At 41.4% G+C, this 22,578-nt stretch overlaps 1 protein-coding gene across 3 annotated transcripts in view; it reads right to left on the bottom strand.

The window, feature by feature from the left end:
* hmgxb3 (HMG box domain containing 3) overlaps positions 1–22,578 on the bottom strand; it is a 92,796-nt gene that overhangs the window by 11,563 nt on the left and 58,655 nt on the right. For all 3 annotated transcript variants that reach the window (XM_070878092.1, XM_070878091.1, XM_070878093.1), the window contains 5 exons: positions 18,719–18,850; positions 10,578–10,762; positions 9,266–9,485; positions 7,286–7,419; positions 3,155–3,274 (listed from right to left, as the gene is read on the bottom strand). In XM_070878092.1, coding sequence (XP_070734193.1) covers positions 3,155–3,274; positions 7,286–7,419; positions 9,266–9,485; positions 10,578–10,762; positions 18,719–18,850 — 791 coding nt within the window. The remainder of the gene's footprint in view (positions 1–3,154; positions 3,275–7,285; positions 7,420–9,265; positions 9,486–10,577; positions 10,763–18,718; positions 18,851–22,578) is intronic.

Here is a 22,578-nt window from a genome sequence, read left to right as displayed (position 1 = left end):
GCAATGTAGGCCAAGTTTATGCAACCTGTCCTCATAATTTAACCCTTTAAGCCCCAGTATCATTCTAGTGAATCTGTGCTGTACCCACTCCAAGGCTAATACATCATTCTTGAGGTTTGGTGCCCAAAACTGAATGTTGTAGTCCAGATGGGATCTGATCAAGGCTCTGTACAACTGAAACATTCATCCTCCCTTTTGAATTTCAACTTCCTTGAGATAAAGGCTAATGGAGTGATTACTTTTTGTATCTGTGCAATATATTTTAAGTGACTTATGTAAATGGTCACCTAAATCCCTTTACGCCTCCACAGCGCCTAGCCTCTCACCATTAAGAAAATATTCTAAGTTGTCTAAAGAATATGAAAGCAAAGTGACAGACAACAAGGAGATCCCCTTAAAGGGCATCCACTCCTTAAGTTAGCTGATCGCTGGGATTGGTCTGTTTAAAGACTTTGAGAACCTTTCCTATGTCCCATTCCCCAAATAACTCTTCCAGGACTGTGTCATGTTTTTAACAAATTCTAAAAAGGCAAAAAAAAAAAGAGCCTACAATAATCCTCTGCAGCTCCATTTATAATTTTGTTTCTGCACCAGTTGCCAAGGCCGGATGTCCTCATTGATTATTGCTGTGAAACAGGGTGACATTAGATTTCATTAAACATGCATTTCCTTTGACCTAAATGGTGCACACATACTGGTCAAAGAAGTCATTGTGATTTGACTTAAATTCAATACATGCACATTTTTTGCATTTTGCATTTTAAATGCTGTAATTATAATCCTGGAAGGAAACAAGTGAAAGTCTTTTCGCAAAAGCAAATTCCCACAGAATGCACAAGGTCACATGGCTTTCCCCTCATTTCCAACAACATTCATTTTAAATGGAGCAGACCTGAAATGTGGGAATGTTGGGCTGCTCAGCTAAAACCGGCCCGAAATTTAGATTACAACTCAACCACTGTTTCCCTACTGCAGTGTATGTACCTAAATGATGCTGATACACCAAGGCAAGGAGCAACATGATGTTTTGAAAACTCTAATGGGAAATGATTTATCAAATCTTGGCTGTGCCATCAGAGACGCCCATTGGAAACTAGGTGCTTCCCAAAGGAAAATGTACAAGGAAAGCAAACAGTCATCCAGTGCCACGCTCATTTATCTCACCAAAGCAACACAAGGGCAGTCCCAAGGCAAGGGAATGGTATTTGGGCTAAACGAAAACAAATGGGAAATTCAGCCAGCATATGGGCTTCATTTCTGTAATTCAGATCTTGGTGCTACCAGGTCGAGATTAGTCACTTCTCCAGCTAGGGAGAGGGGTAGAACGAAAATAAAAGTCAATCTCATCTACTCACATACCCCTTCAGGAATAAGTACAAGAGCAAAAATAAAAACAGAAAATGCTAGAAGTACTCAGGTGGTCAGGCTGCATCTGAAGGGTCATCAACCTGAAACGTTAACTCGGTTTGTTTCTCCATAGATGTTGCCTAACCTGCTGAGTATTTCCAGTATTTTCAGTTTATTTTTCAGATTTCCTGCATCTGCAGTATTTTGCTCAAGTACAAGAGCTGCACTGGGATAGACCTGAAAGCAGATTACTTGGAACGGTGTGTGTTGCAGCAAGGGAGGACGGAAGAGGAGAAATTAAACTTTGAAACAAAGATGACAGATGCATACAAAATCCTGCACCACCCCCCCTACAGCATAGAGTATGACTGGTCTATTATGGATTTAAATAGCGTAGGATTCTGCAAATACTGCTAAGTATTCTTCTGATTCAGAGCTACAGATTTTCCTGAAGGCAGCTCATATTACATGGAAATTACACCACAGAAACAGGCCATTCGGCCCAGGTCAGTGTTTATCCTCCACGCGATCAAATCGTTTTTAAATCACATTTAGCCACCCTGATCCCATGTTCCCCCAAATATTTTTCCTTCATCTACCTAGCCAATCTAATCTTGAAAGCTGACACAGTTTCTGCCTCAACCACGAGCAGAACTACTGGAAGTGAATGGAGCAGTCTCACAACTCTTAACGTTTCTCCTGCCCGCCCTAAATTTCTTACATTTAATGTTGTATCTATGTTCCCTCATTCTTAACCTCTCAACTACTGGAGACAATCTGCTTCTCTCTACCACGTCCTAACCTTTACTAATTTTAAACGCATCCATCATATCGCCCCGTAAGCTGTGTTGCTGTCATGAAAAAAGACCAATTTTTCCAAGCCTTCCTTCATATTTGTATTTCCTCATATCAAAGAGAATACCAGCAAATCTAGAGCTCAATATCATTCCTTAAAAGTGTGGAGTCCAATTCCATTAGATTTTCAGCCTAATCAACTTGAGGCGCTGGCTTTAATGTCCTATGGAACTATACCCACATATCCTGCTGATTTTCCACAGCACCTAGCTTTGGTAATGAATCTAAAGCACATGACTCACTACCAACAGATTTAAGTTCCTATCACAGACCCAAATTGTACTCGGGTCTCCCCTCCACAACAAAAGGGATCATCTTCCATTCTACATAAAAGCAGCTCGGGGGTCAGACAAGCACCTGTCATCTGGAAGACTCGCAACCAAGAGGATAGAAACATAGAAACATAGAAAATAGGTGCAGGAGTAGGCCATTCGGCCCTTCTAGCCTGCACCGCCATTCAATGAGTTCATGGCTGAACATTCAACTTCAGTACCCCATTCCTGCTTTCTCGCCATACCCCTTGATCCCCCTAGCAGTAAGGACCTCATCTAACTCCTTTTTGAATATATTTAGTGAATTGGCCTCAACAACTTTCTGTGGTCGAGAATTCCACAGGTTCACCACTCTCTGGGTGAAGAAGTTCCTCCGCATCTCGGTCCTAAATGGCTTACCCCTTATCCTTAGACTGTGACCCCTGGTTCTGGACTTCCCCAACATTGGGAACATTCTTCCTGCATCTAACCTGTCTAACCCCGTCAGAATTTTATATGTTTCTATGAGGTCCCCTCTCATTCTTCTGAACTCCAGTGAATACAAGCCCAGTTGGAATATGTGATGCTACTTGGCGTTAAAATGGAATAGTGCGAATAAGTAAAAATCACTATTTAAAGCTATTTTAAAAACTAGATTTCAATGATAAGCACGTAAATGTTTGATTTCTACCACACCTTACCTGATGTAGGCACAATTTATAGACTTTTCCTCCTGTCACATCACATGGAGGCTGGATCTGTGAAGCTGAGCCATCTAGCACATAGGCATACAAAGCGTACAGTGAAGAACACAGATGCTCCTGCAAAATATGTACCAGGAAAACATGACAAAGAAAAGTTGAAGCATATTATCAGCTGTTTGTTTTGGCACTGCGACAGCTACATTCTGAAAATTTTTCAGCAAGCAGCCAAAGAACATCTGTCTTTTAGGCTCAAGTCCGATATACTTTCAAATCAAGGTTGTTTGCTAAATTGTGAACACGAGAGAGGGAGAGCGAGAAATAGAGACACACGCTTTGTCAGTAAGGAATATAGTGAATAAGCTTATTTTTTCCCCTTACCCAATTTTCCCCATCCTCCCCTGAAGAGGTTGACTCTTGCTGGGATTTGGTTCCTTAGATAAAGCTTTCAACCATGGAAAAAAATCAGAATCAAGCCCAATCTGGTGCTCTCCTTAAGGTCCATATGTATGCACAACCCAGCAGATATCACTGGATAGAAAAGACCTTGATTGAGTATTACTTTATTTTCCAAGAGCCACTGTGGCCAATTGTAGTACCCAAATGAGCCGAGACAAGTTTACTTAGTACAGACCTGCATTCAGACCCGCAACATCTTCAGGTCAGTATGGGTTTCTTACAAAGGGCAGCACTTTTACCCATCAGGTCACAGGGAGCAGTGAATGAAGCTATAGGGCTGCTATTAATGGTAAAACGCTCTCCAAAAATCTAAACAAAAACTGCTGCCAAAAACAAGGGAAAATTCAAGTGACCACACTAGTCCCAGTGCAACGCACCAATTACGCAGATGTAGAATCCGGGGAGATATACAACACTTGTGGTCATGCTTTACGGATGGTTCCACTAACCCAATACATGTAATATCATACTACGACCTACATAGCATCCTCTGTATAACACATTTGGTCTTCAAATCCCTTTCGCCCCATTATTGCGGAACACAAGATAACTCTCAACTCTACACCTGAAGCTATATTGGCCTTTTGGCAGATAACTGTTGGTCAGGCAGACAGGAGTTCTGCAAATGTCACTGCTTTTTTTGAGAATGGCATTTTCCCAGCAGACCACATTATAGACAGTTCAATGTGAAAATGAACATTGGTTAACAACTGAGGTTTTTGGCAACCATCATCACACAGATGTGAAGTGTTGGCTAGATTACGAGGGTCAGAGTTGAGGTTCAATGCACTGGAACAGAACCCGGGAGGCAATAGCCTATCTTAAATCTTCTCTTCATCACTGGAAAAATAATGCAAGAACTCTCAAGCAGTTTGGAAGCCAGATGGCATAAGTTTGAAAAGGACACGAACAAGAAAGTCTCCACAGTCTAACAGTTAATTAGCTTTCAATGTCAAAGACAAAATACACAGTAATTACTCTCTCCAAGAGGATTCTACGTACAGTATTTGAGACAGTCAGAAAATGCTCATTAACTGTTTCGATCATTATCACAAATGTATAACAAAGTCAGTATTTTTGGACACAGGAATATTAGGCAAATCTATTGCTTCCTTCGATCTTTAAAACAAAAACCTCAGCAATTTTATCAAACTACCTTAACTAATTGAGTATCAAGAAACATTAAACCTCACCGATAGTGATTTTGAAATGAAAAAGTTAAAACTTGATCAGTTATGATTAAATGGCGAGAGAGCAATTGTTGACATTATGGTCCATAAAACTTAACTTTCGTAATGGGAACAGGATCTTGTCCAATTTTTATTTCACATATAAAGATTTAAAGTCATTAATTCTTAAAGATTACCAGAACAGAGTAGCATATAAAGCATGTTCTGTGGAGAAATTAGGGCGAGATTGCATTGATCAAAAAAGGGCGTTTTTTAAAATTTATGAATACTGAAGTACCAAGAGTTATGTAGGTTTGTCTTAAGTGTGAAAGTGCCATGATTCATTTTATTTGGTCAGACAAGCATGTAATGCTTCAGAAGATATAAACATAGGATAAGGATTAGATTACTGAGCTTCTCCCTCCACTGTACACATACTATCGACCATGCACGCCACCTATTTAAATCGGAGGGAAAGTTCTCCAGAAATACACTCTGATTCACAAGGGTAATCAAATGAACCTGCACAATACTTACCAGTCCCCATATTTTCACTATTCAACCTTGCTAGCTGTATTCCAGATGCTGCTACTCCCGCTCCCCTCATCTCCCATAACCCTGTGAAGTACTTGACCATCTCAGTCTATACTTGGCTATGCAACTTTCAATCCCACTCCAAACCAAATATTGAACTGAAGGGACCAAGTTACCTGATTCAGCAAACCCATGAGTAAGTTGTGATCGTACTTTTACCATGGTCTTTTATTAGCATCACCGTAAACTGTGATTGTGCTTCACAGATCCAGGCGTTTAGAACCTCAAACAAGCACATTTAAGGTACTTTACTGCTCAAAACAAGAGTGTGAACCTTGGCGGAATGGGGCTTTGTTTCTTATGCTATTTCCAGATTTTATGGAGGACACTAAAAGAGGAATATATTTAGAGCCCCTTAAACTCAGTTTTAAATGAATTCCACCAATAAACACAATTCCGTGTCAAATTCAAGAAAACCTGATTGTTTCCCATAATTTATTTTTGCTAATAAACAAGTCCAAAGATTTGTGTGCATCATATCATTGTCAAAGCGCATGCTGATAATGACTGTGACCATCTTAGTATAGTAACAAAATGGAGTGACTGCATGCAATACACTATTCATGGCATATACTGCAAAATTACAAATTACATCAACTGTTTCAGATTTCAGTCAGACTTTAAAAATATCTGTGCTGCACAATACAATGGTGGTGATGTGCTACTTTGAATGTTAACTTTAGCAGTCGATATTTTGCAGTACATGATCTACCCACAAATACCATCAATGTATTTCGCTGTTAAACTAGCATGACAATATTCTGTGATGATGGAAACGTACATTTACTTTTGGAACACCATTTCGGACTGCAAAAGTAGTGTCTGTGAAGTGAATAATTGTGGGATGTCATTTAGTTTAACGGCACCTGGTAAGTCTCTTACTTGTTTTTTTAGGTTTAGTTAGTTTAAATAAAATCAGATTTAAAAAAAAAATAAAAAACTGATTTTCTCTAAATTTACCCTGATTTTTCAAGCTTTAATTTCCTCCGTTTATCAGTCAGTTTTTGAAGCTAAAGAATTAAAATAATTCCCCCCCCCAAAAAAAAACTTGGGTTTTTAAACAAACAATAAAACTGCCTTTAAAATGTCCTTACATATATTTTAAATAAATCTCCAAACTGTGACTACATCTAGACTTGCAGCACTATTTATTCCAAAACAGAAATATTCCTCCCACAGCCTATCAAAATTACTAAATATGGCCAGAAAGATGTGCTGCTCCAACCCTGAAAGTTAAAGGATTGCAGTCAGAGAAGGACAGTGCAAGACAAAATATGCCATGTTCTCAATTATTATTCTACCGATACAGAGTGAAGCTGATTTGCTTCAATATTGTTATCACTGTAATGTGAACATTTCCTTTTGCAGGGCTTGACAGGGTAGATGCAGGGAGGATGTTTCCCCTGGCTGGGGAGTCTAGAACCAGGGGCACAATCTCACAATAAGGGATCGGCCATTTGGGATGAGGAAAAATGTCTTTACTCAGAGAGTTGAGAATCTTTGGAATTCTCTGCTCCAGAGGACTGCGGGAGCTCAGTCATTGAGCATATTCAAGACAGAGATCGATAGATTTTTGGATATTAAGGAAATCAAGGGATTTGGGGATAGTGCAGGCAAATGGAGTTGAGGTAGAAGATCAGCCATGTTCTTATGTTCTCGTAGGGATTGATCCGACCACAAAGATTCAACTTGAATGCAATAAATAATGCATCAGTTGAAGTAATCAAAATGAAATTGCACAGATTCCCCATTCTGCATGAAGCAGCAAGATATTAGTTGGGAGTGCATTCTGAAGCAGGATATGGATGGGAGTTGTGTGGGGGGGGGGGGGGGGGGAGTAGTGGTGAAGTGAGCTGGATCGGCTGAATTTACTAGTTCATGTTCTTTCTTTTGTACACAAGCGCCTTACCTTGGAGTCACTGGGATGAATTGGAATGTCACACGACACGAGCAAGTTTGTTAGTTCAGCTTCGCTGTAGGAGTGCAGCTCCTCTGGTTTGAAAACCTCATCATGCAACAGTCTCACCAGCGCTCTTGGATTTCCTGTTGAAGGCAGTAACCATATATCCCGGGTCAAGCACACCAAATAAGTCTCCATATGATCCATGATCCAGATGAAGTGAAATATCTATACTTAAAGAATTCTTTCTACCGTTTGTCCTTTTTTTAAAAAAGATAAAAAAAGATTCCGATTAGCATCTTTGTTTAAACCACATTAATGCTAAGGATATTGTAGAAGAGATGATCTTTTTGACCAGTGGTGCAGATCATGGTGGATAACAATAACTTGCGTTTACACAGTGTTTTTAATGTAGCAAAACGTTCAATGGACAGTGAGGACCCGTGCACTCCATAAAGTTGATGCATAATATTCTAAATAAGAACATAATTAGGAACAGGAGTAGGCCATCTAGCCCCTCGAGTCGGCTCCGCCATTCAACAAGATCATGGATGATCTGGCCGTGGACTCAGCTCCACTTACCCGCCCGCTCCCCATAACCCTTAATTCCCTTATTAGTTAAAAATCTATCTATCTGTGACTTGAATACATTCAATCAGCTAGCCTCAACTGCTTCCTTGGGCAGAGAATTCCAGATTCACAACCCTCTAGGAGAAGAAATTCCTTCTCAACTCGGTTTTAAATTGGCTCCCCTGTATTTTGAGGCTGTGCCCCCTAGTTCTAGTCTCCCCGACCAGTGGAAACAACTTCTCTGCCTCTATCTTGTCTATCCCTTTTATTATTTTAAATGTTTCCATAAGATCACCCCTCATCCTTCTGAACTCCAACGAGTAAAGACCCAGTCTACTCAATCTATCATCATAAGGTAACCCCCTCATCTCCGGAATCAGCCTAGTGAATCGTCTCTGTACCCCCCCATCCAAAGCCAGTATCCTCACCAATACCCTGGACAGTTGTAGTAGGACCTCCCTGCTTTTGTACTCCATCCCTCTCGCAATGAAGGCCAACATTCCATTCGCCTTCCTGATTACCTGCTGCACCTGCAAACTAACTTTTTGGGATTCATGCACAAGGACCCCCAGGTCCCTCTGCACCGCAGCATGTTGTAATTTCTCCCCATTCAAATAGTATTCCCTTTTTTTGTTTCCCCCCCCCCCTCCAAGGTGGATGACCTCACACTTTCCGACATTGTATTCCATCTGCCAAACCTTAGCCCATTCGCTTAACCTATCTAAATCTCTTTGCAGCCTCTCTGTGTCCTCTACATAACCCACTTTCCCACTAATCTTTGTGTCATCTGCAAATTTTGTTACACTACACTCTGTCCCCTCTTCCAGGTCATCTATGTATATTGTAAAAAGTTGTGGTCCCAGCACCGATCCCTGTGGCACACCACTAACCACCGATTTCCAACCCGAAAAGGACCCATTTATCCCGACTCTCTGCTTTGTTAGCCAGCCAATTCTCTATAAATGCTAATACATTTCCACTGACCCCGCGTACCTTTATCTTCTGCAGTAACCTTTTGTGTGGCATCTTATCGAATGCCTTTTGAAAATCTAAATACACCACATCCATCGGTACACCTCTATCCACCATGCTCGTTATATCCTCAAAGAATTCCAGTAAATTAGTTAAACATGATTTCCCCTTCATGAAATGACAGATTATTACATCATAATCAAAACCAGATTATCCAGCAATAATCCACAATTAGTTACTTTGATTTTAGTTAATATTACACAGTTTCTAATCCAAATATTGGTGGCTGCTAGGAAATATAATATGACTTGCCCTCCAATTTCTCCCTTCACCCGCTCATGAAAGGAAATCTGGAGCCTCTGGTCAGTGCCTCCTTGTTGCCCTAGCCAAGATCAGGAACTTATGTCGAAAGAGCAGACTCAAACCCAAACGGAAATAGTGTCTTACCAGCAACTGGCTGTGGCTGTGGGTTTTTATCTTTCTCACTATTAACCACCACTGGCCCCCTCAGGAGTGGCGGAATGAATGGAGCAATTATGGAGGCATCAAATTTTGTGATCGGGATACTGGATGGAAATGCTGCTTGCTCTATGGCTTCATTCTCCATTGTGGACCAAAAATCCTCGACGTTTACTTCATCTGAGGTAAGGAAATCGGGCCACGTAAACTGGAAAAGAGGCAAGATGAATGAGATATACACATGAAAAGCCAATGCAGTAGCGTACTTGGTTAATGCTGGATGCTGTGCATTCCCAACATGCTGATTTAATGTACACCATTAGGGGAAAAAAATTAACATAAAAGTCAAGAGTCAAAGGAGGGGTTTCCCCATGGCTCAGTGCATAAATGCACATCTGCTGGTACTGAGGTGTAAAAATCAGGAAGCTCTCGGGTTCAATCCCCAGTATTGTCTTGGTTGACGTCAGGCTGGAACAAGACAACTGGTCTTAATCCCTGAGGCTATAGAGAGGGAAAATAAATCAGCCAGGGTCTCCACAACTGAGCATTAAGTAACCCCTGCTGGAAAGTGTCTATCTGTGGACATCAAAAGACAGGATTTGTCTCAGCTGTGATGTGACCCATGTTAAGATAGTAGGTTACCAGCCTGCACGGTTAACCTGGGATTTGTACAAGGCAATGAAATGGGAGGAAACGAGGCAACAAAAATGGGAAACTTGAGATATTATGTAGCATGAAGACGACGTGTAATTAAGCATAACTTAGTAACAATGTCAAGACCAATGCTTATACTAATAATTAAATGGCCTCAGCTGAAATTAATAGCATCTCCCTCCTGCATAGATATCCAATCATTTTGTCACTGCAGCTGATATCCTTTCCTCTAACTACTGGAACCTGTGGATTTGGGCTATGATTATAGAAGAGAAACAAGATTGAAAGACCATGTACTGCATTTCTCACATGGCAGGTTCATATTGCTTCCTCAAAAAAAGTGTTCCACTGAGGGAAGTCAAATCTGGAGACCTCAAAAGAAAAATAATTCAGTTAATCAATCGCTCGGCAAAATCTCATGCAAATCAGTAGTTTATACATAATGGCTATCCGGGAGCAACTGCAAGGCACCAATCTGAACATGGGTTTTAGATGACATCTTGGATGCCATGCAAAACCAAGTAGAGGTAGTTAATCATTATAAATGGAACACGAGTCAAGTTGGCCGATCCAGTTAAGCAGGTTATGCAAATAATCAGAAAATTTGTAAAATCCAAATGATTAAGTCACTGATGTTCAAACATACCTCAACATTTTTCAGTGCAAGAACATTCTCAGGGCTTCTCTGCGCAACCTCTAGCTTAGGTGCTACTCCACAGATCCCACAAATCATGTCATTGTAGTCACGGACGGTGAGGGACTCAAATGCCCAATACCCATTCCATAGAAGCTCTTGAAGCTGATTCAGCTGCTCTTCAGACAAGGTTTTCTCTGGAAAATAAATCAGTCCACATGAGACAACAGCCCCGATTTTCAGTTGGGGCAAGAGGTCAGCATGGGGCTGGCAGGGTGAACTCAAGGCTCGCCCCGACTCACCAGCGCGAGACCCAAGCCATTTTAACTCCTGAGCCTCACTCGAGGCCTCAACTTCCGCCTGAACCTGGTAGAAATGAACCAGAAGCCAGCGGGCGCAAATCGGGCGAGCGTGGCAGGAGGCTACCATCAGGGATTTGCGGGAGTATTTCCTGACAGTCAGGTAAGTGTGCCGGGGAGGGACGCCCATGATAGGAGACGCCCAAGTTTCCTTCCGTAACATGAGCCTTGACTACAACATCCTCACTGATTGGAAAGCTCCTCAAAAGGAGCAGAGTGATGACTAGAATGCAACAAAACAATGATTATCTCCCCGATTCTTCCATCTCCTGCAAGTATTGTCCATAACCTATAGGAAGGGATGTTTAGTAAAGCTTGAGAATTTAAAAAAAAAATTAATATTTAAAACCACTCCGATTTAGGATTTGACTAAATGAAGGCTATCTAATTCTTTACAAATGCTGACTGGAATTCTCTTACTCTTTCAAAAATTGAAGTCTTGGGGCTAGGATTTTGGTTTTCAGCGAAAATGGTAGTTTTACGCCACAATTACTGTTTTCTTCGCTACTGTTTTCAGGCCCGATTTTCGGCCTTTAATTTGCGCATCGGTAAAAATCGACGTTGCACAAAGATTTGCGGCGCAAACTGCAAATTTAGGCAACTTGAGTTCAGGGCCAATAGCGCTGCGGCGGGGGGGTGGGAATTGCAAAACACAGAAAAAAACCACACAAAATCTTTACCTATTAAATCGCTTAAAAAGAATTTAAAAATAAAAGCTGTAACTTAACCTTTTTTTGCAGGTCTTCATACTTACCGATTTTGGCAGAGCTTCACCACAGGTTTTATCCAGTCTGGACGCAGAATACGGTTCCCCAAGAGAGCCAAAAATTGATTGCAAAAGCTATTTGCGGTGTTGCACATTGGCGCTCCTCTTTCCGGCAGTACGTGGAAGCATCGCCGCAAAAAGGTACCCCGACAGTCCCACCGACCGGGTTTTCACCGCGGAGGGTCAAATTGTGGCGAAAACCCGGTTGCAAAGTTGTCGAAATTCTAGCCCTTAAGCTACTAAATGAGACACTATAACGAAGCACATTTTTTGCAAGTTTCCCTTTCAGTGTTGTAAGGTGCATTTATACCCATGTTAAAACTGTCTCTTAGTTCAAGCAGCAAATCTAACAACATATGTTAAATTGAGGTTGGGGAGACTACCCAAGTCTTTACACTAGGCATGTAAGCTCATGTCTTGCTGCTGTTAGATTGTGTATATAGCACTTAAACACTCTGAATTCCTGTTCTGGAAATTTATCTCAGAATTAATCCAAATATAAAACGGAGATTAAATCAAAATATAATTGAGGATATCAGATTTTTTTTTTTTAAACTACAGAAAAACAAACCTAATTTCTACAATAAAGGGGCACTGAACATGAGAATTAATCTTACATAGCCCATATAAATTGCATGTGCAAAAATAAATCCTGGAACTGATGGTCTGATGCAAAGCACAGTACTGATGTACAATACTATCTTATTAAAATCTACCAAAATCTCAAGTAATAAGATTACAATCGACCAAAACTAGAGCCTTGGTACATAGGCTTGAAATCCAAATTTCACGTAAATTAATTTGGATTGCGAGACAATTCTACTGAATTAACTTCAACTTTAACCAAAGAACGCAGCAGATCGGAAGCATTGCAAATTTAAGCTGGATCCCAGTGTTCCACCACTGGGAATGAAGACCACCTCAACAGCGGATGGAGTTGAGACCACATGGTTCCAGGAGGAGACAACACGTTCTCGCCGGTAAACAACCAAATGTTCGCAGCATAATCTTTATTCGCATGCGTGAGAAAGGTAAAGAAGGTATGTTGCCTCCCTGGTGCAAGAGTCAAGGATGTCTCGGAGCGGGTGCAGGACATTCTAAAAAGGGAGGGAGAACAGCCAGTTGTCGTGGTGCACATTGGTACCAACGACATAGGTAAAAAAAGGGATGAGGTCCTACGAAACGAATTTAAGGAGCTAGGAGCTAAATTAAAAAGTAGGACCTCAAAAGTAGTAATCTCGGGATTGCTACCAGTGCCACGTGATAGTCAGAGTAGGAATCGCAGGATAGCGCAGATGAATACGTGGCTTGAGCAGTGGTGCAGCAGGGAGGGATTCAAATTCCTGGGGCATTGGAACCGGTTCTGGGGGAGGTGGGACCAGTACAAACCGGACGGTCTGCACCTGGGCAGGACCGGAACCAATGTCCTAGGGGGAGTGTTTGCTAGTGCTGTTGGGGAGGATTTAAACTAATATGGCAGGGGGATGGGAACCAATGCAGGGAGACAGAGGGAAACAAAAAGGAGGCAAAAGCAAAAGACAGAAAGGAGATGAGGAAAAGTGGAGGGCAGAGAAACCCAAGGCAAAGAACAAAAAGGGCCACTGTACAGCAAAATTCTAAAAGGACAAAGGGTGTTAAAAAAAACAAGCCTGAAGGCTTTGTGTCTTAATGCAAGGAGTATCCGCAATAAGGTGGATGAATTAACTGTGCAAATAGATGTTACCAAATATGGTGTGATTGGGATTTTGGAGACGTGGCTCCAAGATGATCAGGGCTGGGAACTCAACATCCAGGGGTATTCAACATTCAGGAAAGATAGAATAAAAGGAAAAGGAGGTGGGGTAGCATTGCTGGTTAAGGAGGAAATTAAGGCAATAGTTCAGAAGGACATTAGCTTGGACGATGTGGAATCTATATGGGTAGAGCTGCAGAATACCAAAGGGCAAAAAACGTTAGTGGGAGTTGTGTACAGACCTCCAAACAGTAGTAGTGATGTTGGGGAGGGCATCAAACATGAAATTAGGGTGCGTGCAATAAAGGTGCAGCAGTTATAATGGGTGACTTTAATATGCACATAGAATGGGTTAACCAAACTGGAAGCAATACGGTGGAGGAGGATTTCCTGGAGTGCATAAGGGATGGTTTATAAGACCAATATGTCGAGGAACCAACTAGGGGGGAGGCCATCTTAGACTGGGTGTTGTGTAATGAGAGAGGATTAATTAGCAATCTCGTTGTGCGAGGCCCCTTGGGGAAGAGTGACCATAATATGGTGGAATTCTGCATTAGGATGGAGAATGAAACAGTTAATTCAGAGACCATGGTCCAGAACTTAAAGAAGGGTAACTTTGAAGGTATGAGGCGTGAATTGGCTAGGATAGATTGGTGAATGATACTGAAGGGGTTGACTGTGGATGGGCAATGGCAGACATTTAGAGACCGCATGGATGAACTACAACAATTGTACATTCCTGTCTGGCGTAAAAATAAAAAAGGGAAGGTGGCTCAACCGTGGCTATCAAGGGAAATCAGGGATAGCATTAAAGCCAAGGAAGTGGCATACAAATTGGCCAGAAATAGCAGCGAACCCGGGTACTGGGAGAAATTTAGAACTCAGCAGAGGACGACAAAGGGTTTGATTAGGGCAGGGAAAATGGAGTACGAGAAGAAGCTTGCAGGGAACATTAAGACGGATTGCAAAAGTTTCTATAGATATGTAAAGAGAAAAAGGTTAGTAAAGACAAACGTAGGTCCCCTGCAGTCAGAATCAGGGGAAGTCAAAACGGGGAACAAAGAAATGGCGGACCAATTGAACAAGTACTTTGGTTCGGTATTCACTGAGGAGGACACAAACAACCTTCCAGATATAAAAGGGGTCGGAGGGTCTAGTAAGGAGGAGGAACTGAGGGAAATCCTTATTAGTCGAGAAATTGTGTTGGGGAAATTGATGGGATTGAAGGCCGATAAATCCCCAGGGCCTGATGGACTGCATCCCAGAGTACTTAAGGAGGTGGCCTTGGAAATAGCGGATGCATTGACAGTCATTTTCCAACATTCCATTGACTCTGGATCAGTTCCTGTCGAGTGGAGGGTAGCCAATGTAACCCTACTTTTTAAAAAAGGAGGGAGAGAGAAAACAGGGAATTATAGACCGGTCAGCCTGACATCGGTCGTGGGTAAAATGATGGAATCAATTATTAAGGATGTCATAGCAGTGCATTTGGAAAGAGGTAATATGATAGGTCCAAGTCAGCATGGATTTGTGAAAGGGAAATCATGCTTGACAAATCTTCTGGAATTTTTTGAGGATGTTTCCAGTAGAGTGGACAAGGGAGAACCAGTTGATGTGGTATATTTGGACTTTCAGAAGGCTTTCGACAAGGTCCCACACAAGAGATTAATGTGTAAAGTTAAAGCACATGGGATTGGGGGTAGTGTGCTGACATGGATTGAGAACTGGTTGTCAGACAGGAAGCAAAGAGTAGGAGTAAATGGGGACTTTTCAGAATGGCAGGCAGTGACTAGTGGGGTACCGCAAGGTTCTGTGCTGGGGCCCCAGCTGTTTACACTGTACATTAATGATTTAGACGAGGGGATTAAATGTAGTATCTCCAAATTTGCAGATGACACTAAGTTGGGTGGCAGTGTGAGCTGCGAGGAGGATGCTATGAGGCTGCAGAGCGACTTGGATAGGTTAGGTGAGTGGGCAAATGCATGGCAGATGAAGTATAATGTGGATAAATGTGAGGTTATCCACTTTGGTGGTAAAAACAGAGAGACAGACTATTATCTGAATGGTGACAGATTAGGAAAAGGGGAGGTGCAAAGAGACCTGGGTGTCATGGTACATCAGTCATTGAAGGTTGGCATGCAGGTACAGCAGGCGGTTACGAAAGCAAATGGCATGTTGGCCTTCATAGCGAGGGGATTTGAGTACAGGGGCAGGGAGGTGTTGCTACAATTGTACAGGGCCTTGGTGAGGCCACACCTGGAGTATTGTGTACAGTTTTGGTCTCCTAACCTGAGGAAGGACATTCTTGCTATTGAGGGAGTGCAGCGAAGGTTCACCAGACTGATTCCCGGGATGGCGGGACTGACCTATCAAGAAAGACTGGATCAACTGAGCTTGTATTCACTGGAGTTCAGAAGAATGAGAAGGGACCTCATAGAAACGTTTAAAATTCTGACGGGGTTAGACAGGTTAGATGCAGGAAGAATGTTCCCAATGTTGGGGAAGTCCAGAACCAGGGGACACAGTCTAAGGATAAGGGGGAAGCCATTTAGGACCGAGATGAGGAGGAATTTCTTCACCCAGAGAGTGGTGAACCTGTGGAATTCTCTACCACAGAAAGTTGTTGAGGCCAATTCACTAAATATATTCAAAAAGGAGTTAGATGAAGTCCTTACTACTAGGGGAATCAAGGGGTATGGTGAGAAAGCAGGAATGGGGTACTGAAGTTGCATGTTCAGCCATGAACTCATTGAATGGCGGTGCAGGCTAGAAGGGCCGAATGGCCTACTCCTGCACCTATTTTCTATGTTTCTATGTAAAGAAGGAAGTCAAGAAAAGGACTCGTTAAGCTGCAGAGCTCACTAATCCACAGACGATTGTAGTCTGCAGTTTGAATCCAGGTACCTGTTTATCAGCACCAAGCAAACTCAACTTTATACTCTGCAGAAGCTTAAGCTGTCAATAGATGCGCATCCTTTCGGAGGTGGGGCGCACTCACACCTGGGCAGTCCCTGGCGCCACCTTTCAGCTAGCTAAAGGGGAGATATCTGGCAGCCGAGCATGGAAAAGAAAAGCGGGCAATTTACCTAGAGTTGAAACAAGATCTAGAAATGAGAACCAAGATGGAAAAAAACAGAACTTTTGCTGTTAACATCAGTTGTAGCTCAGTCGGTAGCACTCTCGTCTATGGGTCAGTGCGTTGTGGGTTCAACTCCCACTCCAGAGACTTGAGCACATAATCCAGGCTAACACTCCAGGACTGAGAGACAGCTGCACTGTTAGAGGTGCCATCTTTTGAATGAGATCTTAAATTGAGGCCCCGTCAATCCTCTTAGGTGGATGAAAAAGGTCTCATGGCACTATTTTGAAGAAGTGTTCTTCCTGGTGTCCTGGCCAATATTTACCCCTCAACCAACACCACTAAAATAAATTATCTGGTAATTGCTGTTTGTGGGACCTTGCTGTGCGCAAATTGGTTGCTGTGTTTCCTATGTTACAACAGTGGCTACACTTTAAAAAGTACTTAATTGGACGTGAAGCACCCTGGGACATCATGAGCTCATGAAAGGTGATACACAAATGCAAAAACGTGGAGCCATAAATACAAGATAGTCACTAATAAATCCAATAGGGAATTCAGGAGAAACTTCTTTACCCAAAGAGTGGTTGAAGTGAATAGCATAGATGTATTTAAGGGAAGCTAACACATAAGGGAGAAAGGAATAGAAGTGTGTGCTGATAGAATGAGATGAAGAGGGGTGGGAGGAAGATTATGTGGAGCATAAACACAGGCCTAGACCAGTTGGGCCAAATGGCCTGTTTCTGTGCTGTAGCCTCCATGTAACACACAGAAGTTCTGTGTTAAACGTAGCTCGACAAGTTTTATGTTCAGCTGTTACCTGGAAACACTGTTTACGAATCGGTCATGTGGGAAATAATAGAATTAAAAGCCCACATTGCAGCATCTGGTTAGACAAAAACATTCAAGCTTGAAACTTGTATCCCTAAGTTCCCAGAACGTTCCATTAAAAGCCAGGAAACAAATGATTCTTCTTCAGTATAAGACTTTCTGAAATAGTTTTGTAGACATCAGATTTTAAAATGAACATAATTCTGTTTAAATTTATTAACTGATTATCTGTCTTGGTCAAATACAAGATAGTATTAGATTTTTAAGTATGGAATTAAATATTCAGCATCCTATTTTAAGCATAGTTTTAAAAAGAAATGACTTTAAATATGTCTTTAAACAAAAAGCTATATGCCGCTTTGCTTATGAGGGATGTAATGGAACACTGTTCTATACTGAGTGTCAATATTAATATGCCTAATTCAGAATAGCTAGATCCAGACAGAATAAAACTCCCTTAATTCTGCTAACAACTTGCTTCAATCTCCCGACTAATGCCGCCTAAACGCAGCTTGGCATTTCCATTTCTACATCAGCCACCCTTGCAATCCATCTGCAAGAGATTTCCAATTAAGTGCTAAATTAAGGACAGTCTATCATTGTATCTCTTTACCCATTATGAAACAGATTGATTTAAAAGCAGAGAGGGGAAAGGAAAAGAGCGAGAAAAAGAAATTGAACGCCAATAAAAGCACAATTTGTAAGACTTGCAGCAGAGAACACCGAAGATTTGATCAGCAATAAAAATCAAAGAGTTATTAAGGCTTGGAAAAAAAATAGCTCAGCTTGTTGGACTGCTACTATACAGATTTCTCCTGGTCTTTGTCACACTTGAGAAATGGCTAGATCCAAAGTGTAACTATACAGTGGCAGTTGTAGCTCTCTTCTTCCAACCCAAGTCTATTAATCTTCAGATTGATAAAACCGCACAATGTTGTATTGTGTGTAGAGCCATCATTTTCTTAAAAACAAAAATAAACTTTAATTGCTCACAAATATTAATCTTTCAGTACCCAAATTATTTGTGCTTCATTTCTGACTGAATGCTTAACAGAAGTTCACAGGTTTCAAAATCACCATCATGCTTTCAAGCTTAAAAGCCCCAAAAGATTTTATAACAAAACTTGTCCAGGAGCTAAAAACAAAAATCAACACACAGCCCAAGTGTGCCGTGAATGAGTGCAATTCCACAGTAAGTAACCACACAACATCAAAGGGAGTGCTCCCACCTCTGTAGGTCACAAAGTCTCTCATCGCAAGAAAATGGTACCACAAGATTGCAACGCTAGAATGTAAAATCAGGTCATGAACTAAGTTATCCATAATCTTCTGGCTACCTTTCAACAATGGAAGCAAGAACACCTGAAGCAACTTGCACATACCTACCTGTGAATTTTTGAACAGAGTCCAATATGGGAGTGGTCACATCCCTGGGATCTTCTCCAAGCTTGATATGGTTTCTTATTTTGAACAGCACGTCCAAACTGACCAAAAGTTTGTTTCCGATATTAAATAAACCTGGAACAGTAATTGTTAATTACTAAAACTCTTAAATTCTTTAAAATTTGCCACAAAACAGCATCAGCGCAGATATTTGTCCCTGAAAAATGCTGAGTTTTGAGAATTATAGCAATAAGCAACAGACCTGACTAGTCTAGATTTACAAACTAAAGAGTGCATCAAAAGTGATGAAATATAGATTGGGTGATGATGACATCGATCTGTCTTTGCTGTTCTCACCAAACCCAACTATGCAATATGTGGAGGTGTGCAGTGTGCTTCAAGCTCTTCTCCACAAATAGGCAGGTTGTCTCAGTGATGGGATTGTCAGAGTCCTCGAGACAGGTCCATCCATCAGGAAAAGTGTGCGCTAATCTGGGAAACTTGGGGACGTGGAAGATGGAAATTTAACAATGAACTTTGTTAGTCAATACAATTGAGTGATTTTAATAGAGCACAGGCCGATTTCCTCCAGTGTTGCACATGTCGAGTCAAGACCTTTTAGTGTAGTAGGATCACAGTGAATTCCAGACTGGGGGCATAGTCATAATTCAGTCCCTATTTTAAAGTATTATATTCTGTGCTTAATTTTAAGTTACCGGTAAATGGAAACTGCCTATGTAAATGTGTTATGCTGTAATTAAACCCTCCTGCCAGTGGTGGTGCTGTAGCAGGATGTAATTACTGGGTCACGACTTTACATAGGCAGTTTTCATTATGGTGACAAGAGTTTATAATAGAAAAAGTGGACAGGGAGTGTGTGCAGATGTAAGGTTTTTAATACATTAAATTGTCAGGGAAGTGAAAACAATTTCTTATGGAGGTGCTGCAACACTAAAAATTGTCACGAGCATGTAATTAAAGCATGACAAATTTACATAACAACTTGCACTTATATATAGCCCTTTTAATGTAATAAGGCGCTAACAGTTTCATTATAAATGTGGACATCGAAATTTGTATTGGAAATATAAAAATAAGCAGAGAAGGACTTCTCACCCTGGTTTAATGATTTCCCCACCCTCTGCTTCACCCAAAGAATATGCTTGCTCTTGATTCCTTGTATGCAATGCTACTGGAGGCTGACTAGTCAGTTTACATACTGCACAAACCAACTCAGTGGCAGGATTCAGGAATCGGCTGGAGACGGAAACAAATAGATCAGAGCAGCCCTATGTACTTTGACAAGATAGTCAGCCTGAGGCCATCTCAGAAAAACACAGATAAAAGCAAAGGGAGACTTGGAGAGTTAGTGACTGAAGCAGAGATCACGTCAACATTTAAGAATAACTTAGATGGATGGATGGATGGATGAAGGAAGAGAGGATGATGGAAAGGAAGACGAAGAGATATGAAAACAGGACAGCCAGAATATGTGGAGGATGAATACCAACACGGATTAGTTGGGCTGAATGACCTTTTTCTGTTATGTAATTTCTATGCAATCTAATCTATTTATTAAGGGGAGAGAAAATGAAAGCACGGAAAAAGCAGTAGACAGAAAAAAATAGGAGAGAATATATTGAGAGAAATGAATCGAAAAAGAGAGGCAAAGATGAGTAAGTAAGATGAGGTATAATGTCAGCTTGGTTCAATAGCAGCACTTCTCAACGGTGAATCAGCAGGTTGTGGGTTCAAGTCCTGCTCCAGGACCTGAGCACATAATCTGGGTGACACTGAGGGAGTTCTGCACTGTCAGGTCAGATATTAAAACAAAGCTAAAAGTGTATAAAACACTAGTTAGGCTACAGCTAGAGTGCTGCATACAATTCTGATCACATTACAGGAAAGATGTGACTGCACTAGAAAGGGTACAGAGGAGATTTAGGAAATTTACAAGGATGTTGCCAGGACTAGAGAAATTTAGCTATGAGGAAAGATTGGATAGGCTGGGGTTGTTTTCTTTGCAACAGAGGAGGCTGAGGGGGAGATTTAATTAAGGTGTATAAAGTTATGAGGCCCTTGATAGAGTGGATAGGAAAGACCTATTTCCCATTAGATTTAAAGTAATTGGTAGAAGGATTAGAGGGGAGATGAGGAGAACTTTTTGACAGAGGGAGGTGGCGGGTATGGAATTCACTGCCTGAAAGGATGGTAGAGGCAAAAAACCCTGATTGCATTTAAAAAGTACTTAGATACGCACTTGAAGTGCCGTAACCACAAGGCTTCTGACCAGAAGCTGGAAGTGGGATTAGGCTGAATAGCTCTTTTGGCCCGCACAGACACAATGGCCTCCTCCTGTGCAATTAATGTTTATGATTCTATAAAGCTCTGACTACATTGAAAAAGTAAGTTATTGCCCGCCCGTAAGGCATTTTGGGATGCCCTGAGCTTGTGAAAGATGCTATATAAATGCAAGCTCTTTCTTTAATGCCATACCTCAAACAAGTATTTTTTCCAGTATACATATGCATGAGAACCAAGTATGATTGAAACGGTGTATATAATGGAAAAATAGGGGGAAAAATGTTTATGTATTACAAAATTGCAGAGCAGTTATTTACTATATTGGAATGCATGCCAATTATTCTTTCAGCAGATTTACTTATACAGGTTGAACCTTCCTTATCCGGAACCCTCAGGACCTGGCCTGTTCTGGATAAGGGATTTTGCCGGACGAGGGATGATCACATTAAATTGGATGGTACAGGTACTGAGCAAGGGGATATCGAGGCTGGCTGGCTTGGGGCTAGGAGTGTGGCGAAGAAGTCATGGGGGTGGGGGGGGCGGTGGATCGCGGGGTCAGGCCAATGATTAGGGAGTCAAAGCGAGGAAGGACTTCAATTTGTTCATGTCAGAGTCCTGCGCAGGCACCATCCGGTGGCCGGGAATGGTTCTGGACGAGGGGTGGTCTCGGATAAGGGAGTTCTGGATAAGGGAGGTTCAAGCCTAATTTAAATTGAGTCATTTTCAGCCTACCATCATTTGAATCAGAATAGGATTAGAGCATTAACTCCTGGATATTAGGAACAGACACAAGATTGATTTTAAGCAATTAAATAAAATTCTAACGGTGCTTAGTTAATTTTTTTGTCAAAGTTACTAACTCTCAGGAATTAATGGAAATATTTATTTTTATCTCTTCTGCAATTCTCTTATGTCATAAAGCCAATATGAGACAGAACAATTAATGATTCCAGTGTGAAACTTAGCAGACATTAATGGGCTGAAACAAGTTCACAATTATGGTGCACATAATCAAACTAAACAGCAAGTGCACGAATCCCGGAGGGTACAAAGTAATTAACCTTTCCTGTACACCAAAAGCATACAGAAAGAGATCCTTTTATTTCAAGATCATCATATTGTGTGTTGCAGAAGTCAATACAAAATAAAAACTGCTTGTGATTACCACTTGTAATTACTGTGTGTTGGATTTAAAAATCTAGGTCAGGATTAACTCCAACTGCAAGGCCTGTGTGATGAAGGTACAGTGAATTGCATCACTTTAAAACAAAAAGAGAGGGGAAAATCACCCCAACTTTAAATGTAATAAAATAAATCGAACAACATGGAGCCTATAAAATAAAATAGGACTCATAAGAGTGCTAAGCAACAAGGGTGCACAGCCAGGTCGGGATTTCACCAACAGAGGCGAGTTCGATGCAGGCACAGAAACATAGAAAGTAGGTGCAGGAGTAGGCCATTCGGCCCTTTGAGCCTGCACCACCATTCAATATGATCATGCAACTTCAATACCCCACTCCTGCCTTCTCTCCATACCTCCTGATCCCTTTAGCTTTAAG

Source organism: Pristiophorus japonicus, chromosome 4 (assembly GCF_044704955.1).
Source record: "Pristiophorus japonicus isolate sPriJap1 chromosome 4, sPriJap1.hap1, whole genome shotgun sequence".
NCBI classification, from domain to species: Eukaryota; Metazoa; Chordata; class Chondrichthyes; family Pristiophoridae; genus Pristiophorus; species Pristiophorus japonicus.
The sequence above is the reverse complement of the archived record's forward strand: the minus strand, read 5'-3'. Positions and strand labels throughout refer to the sequence as shown.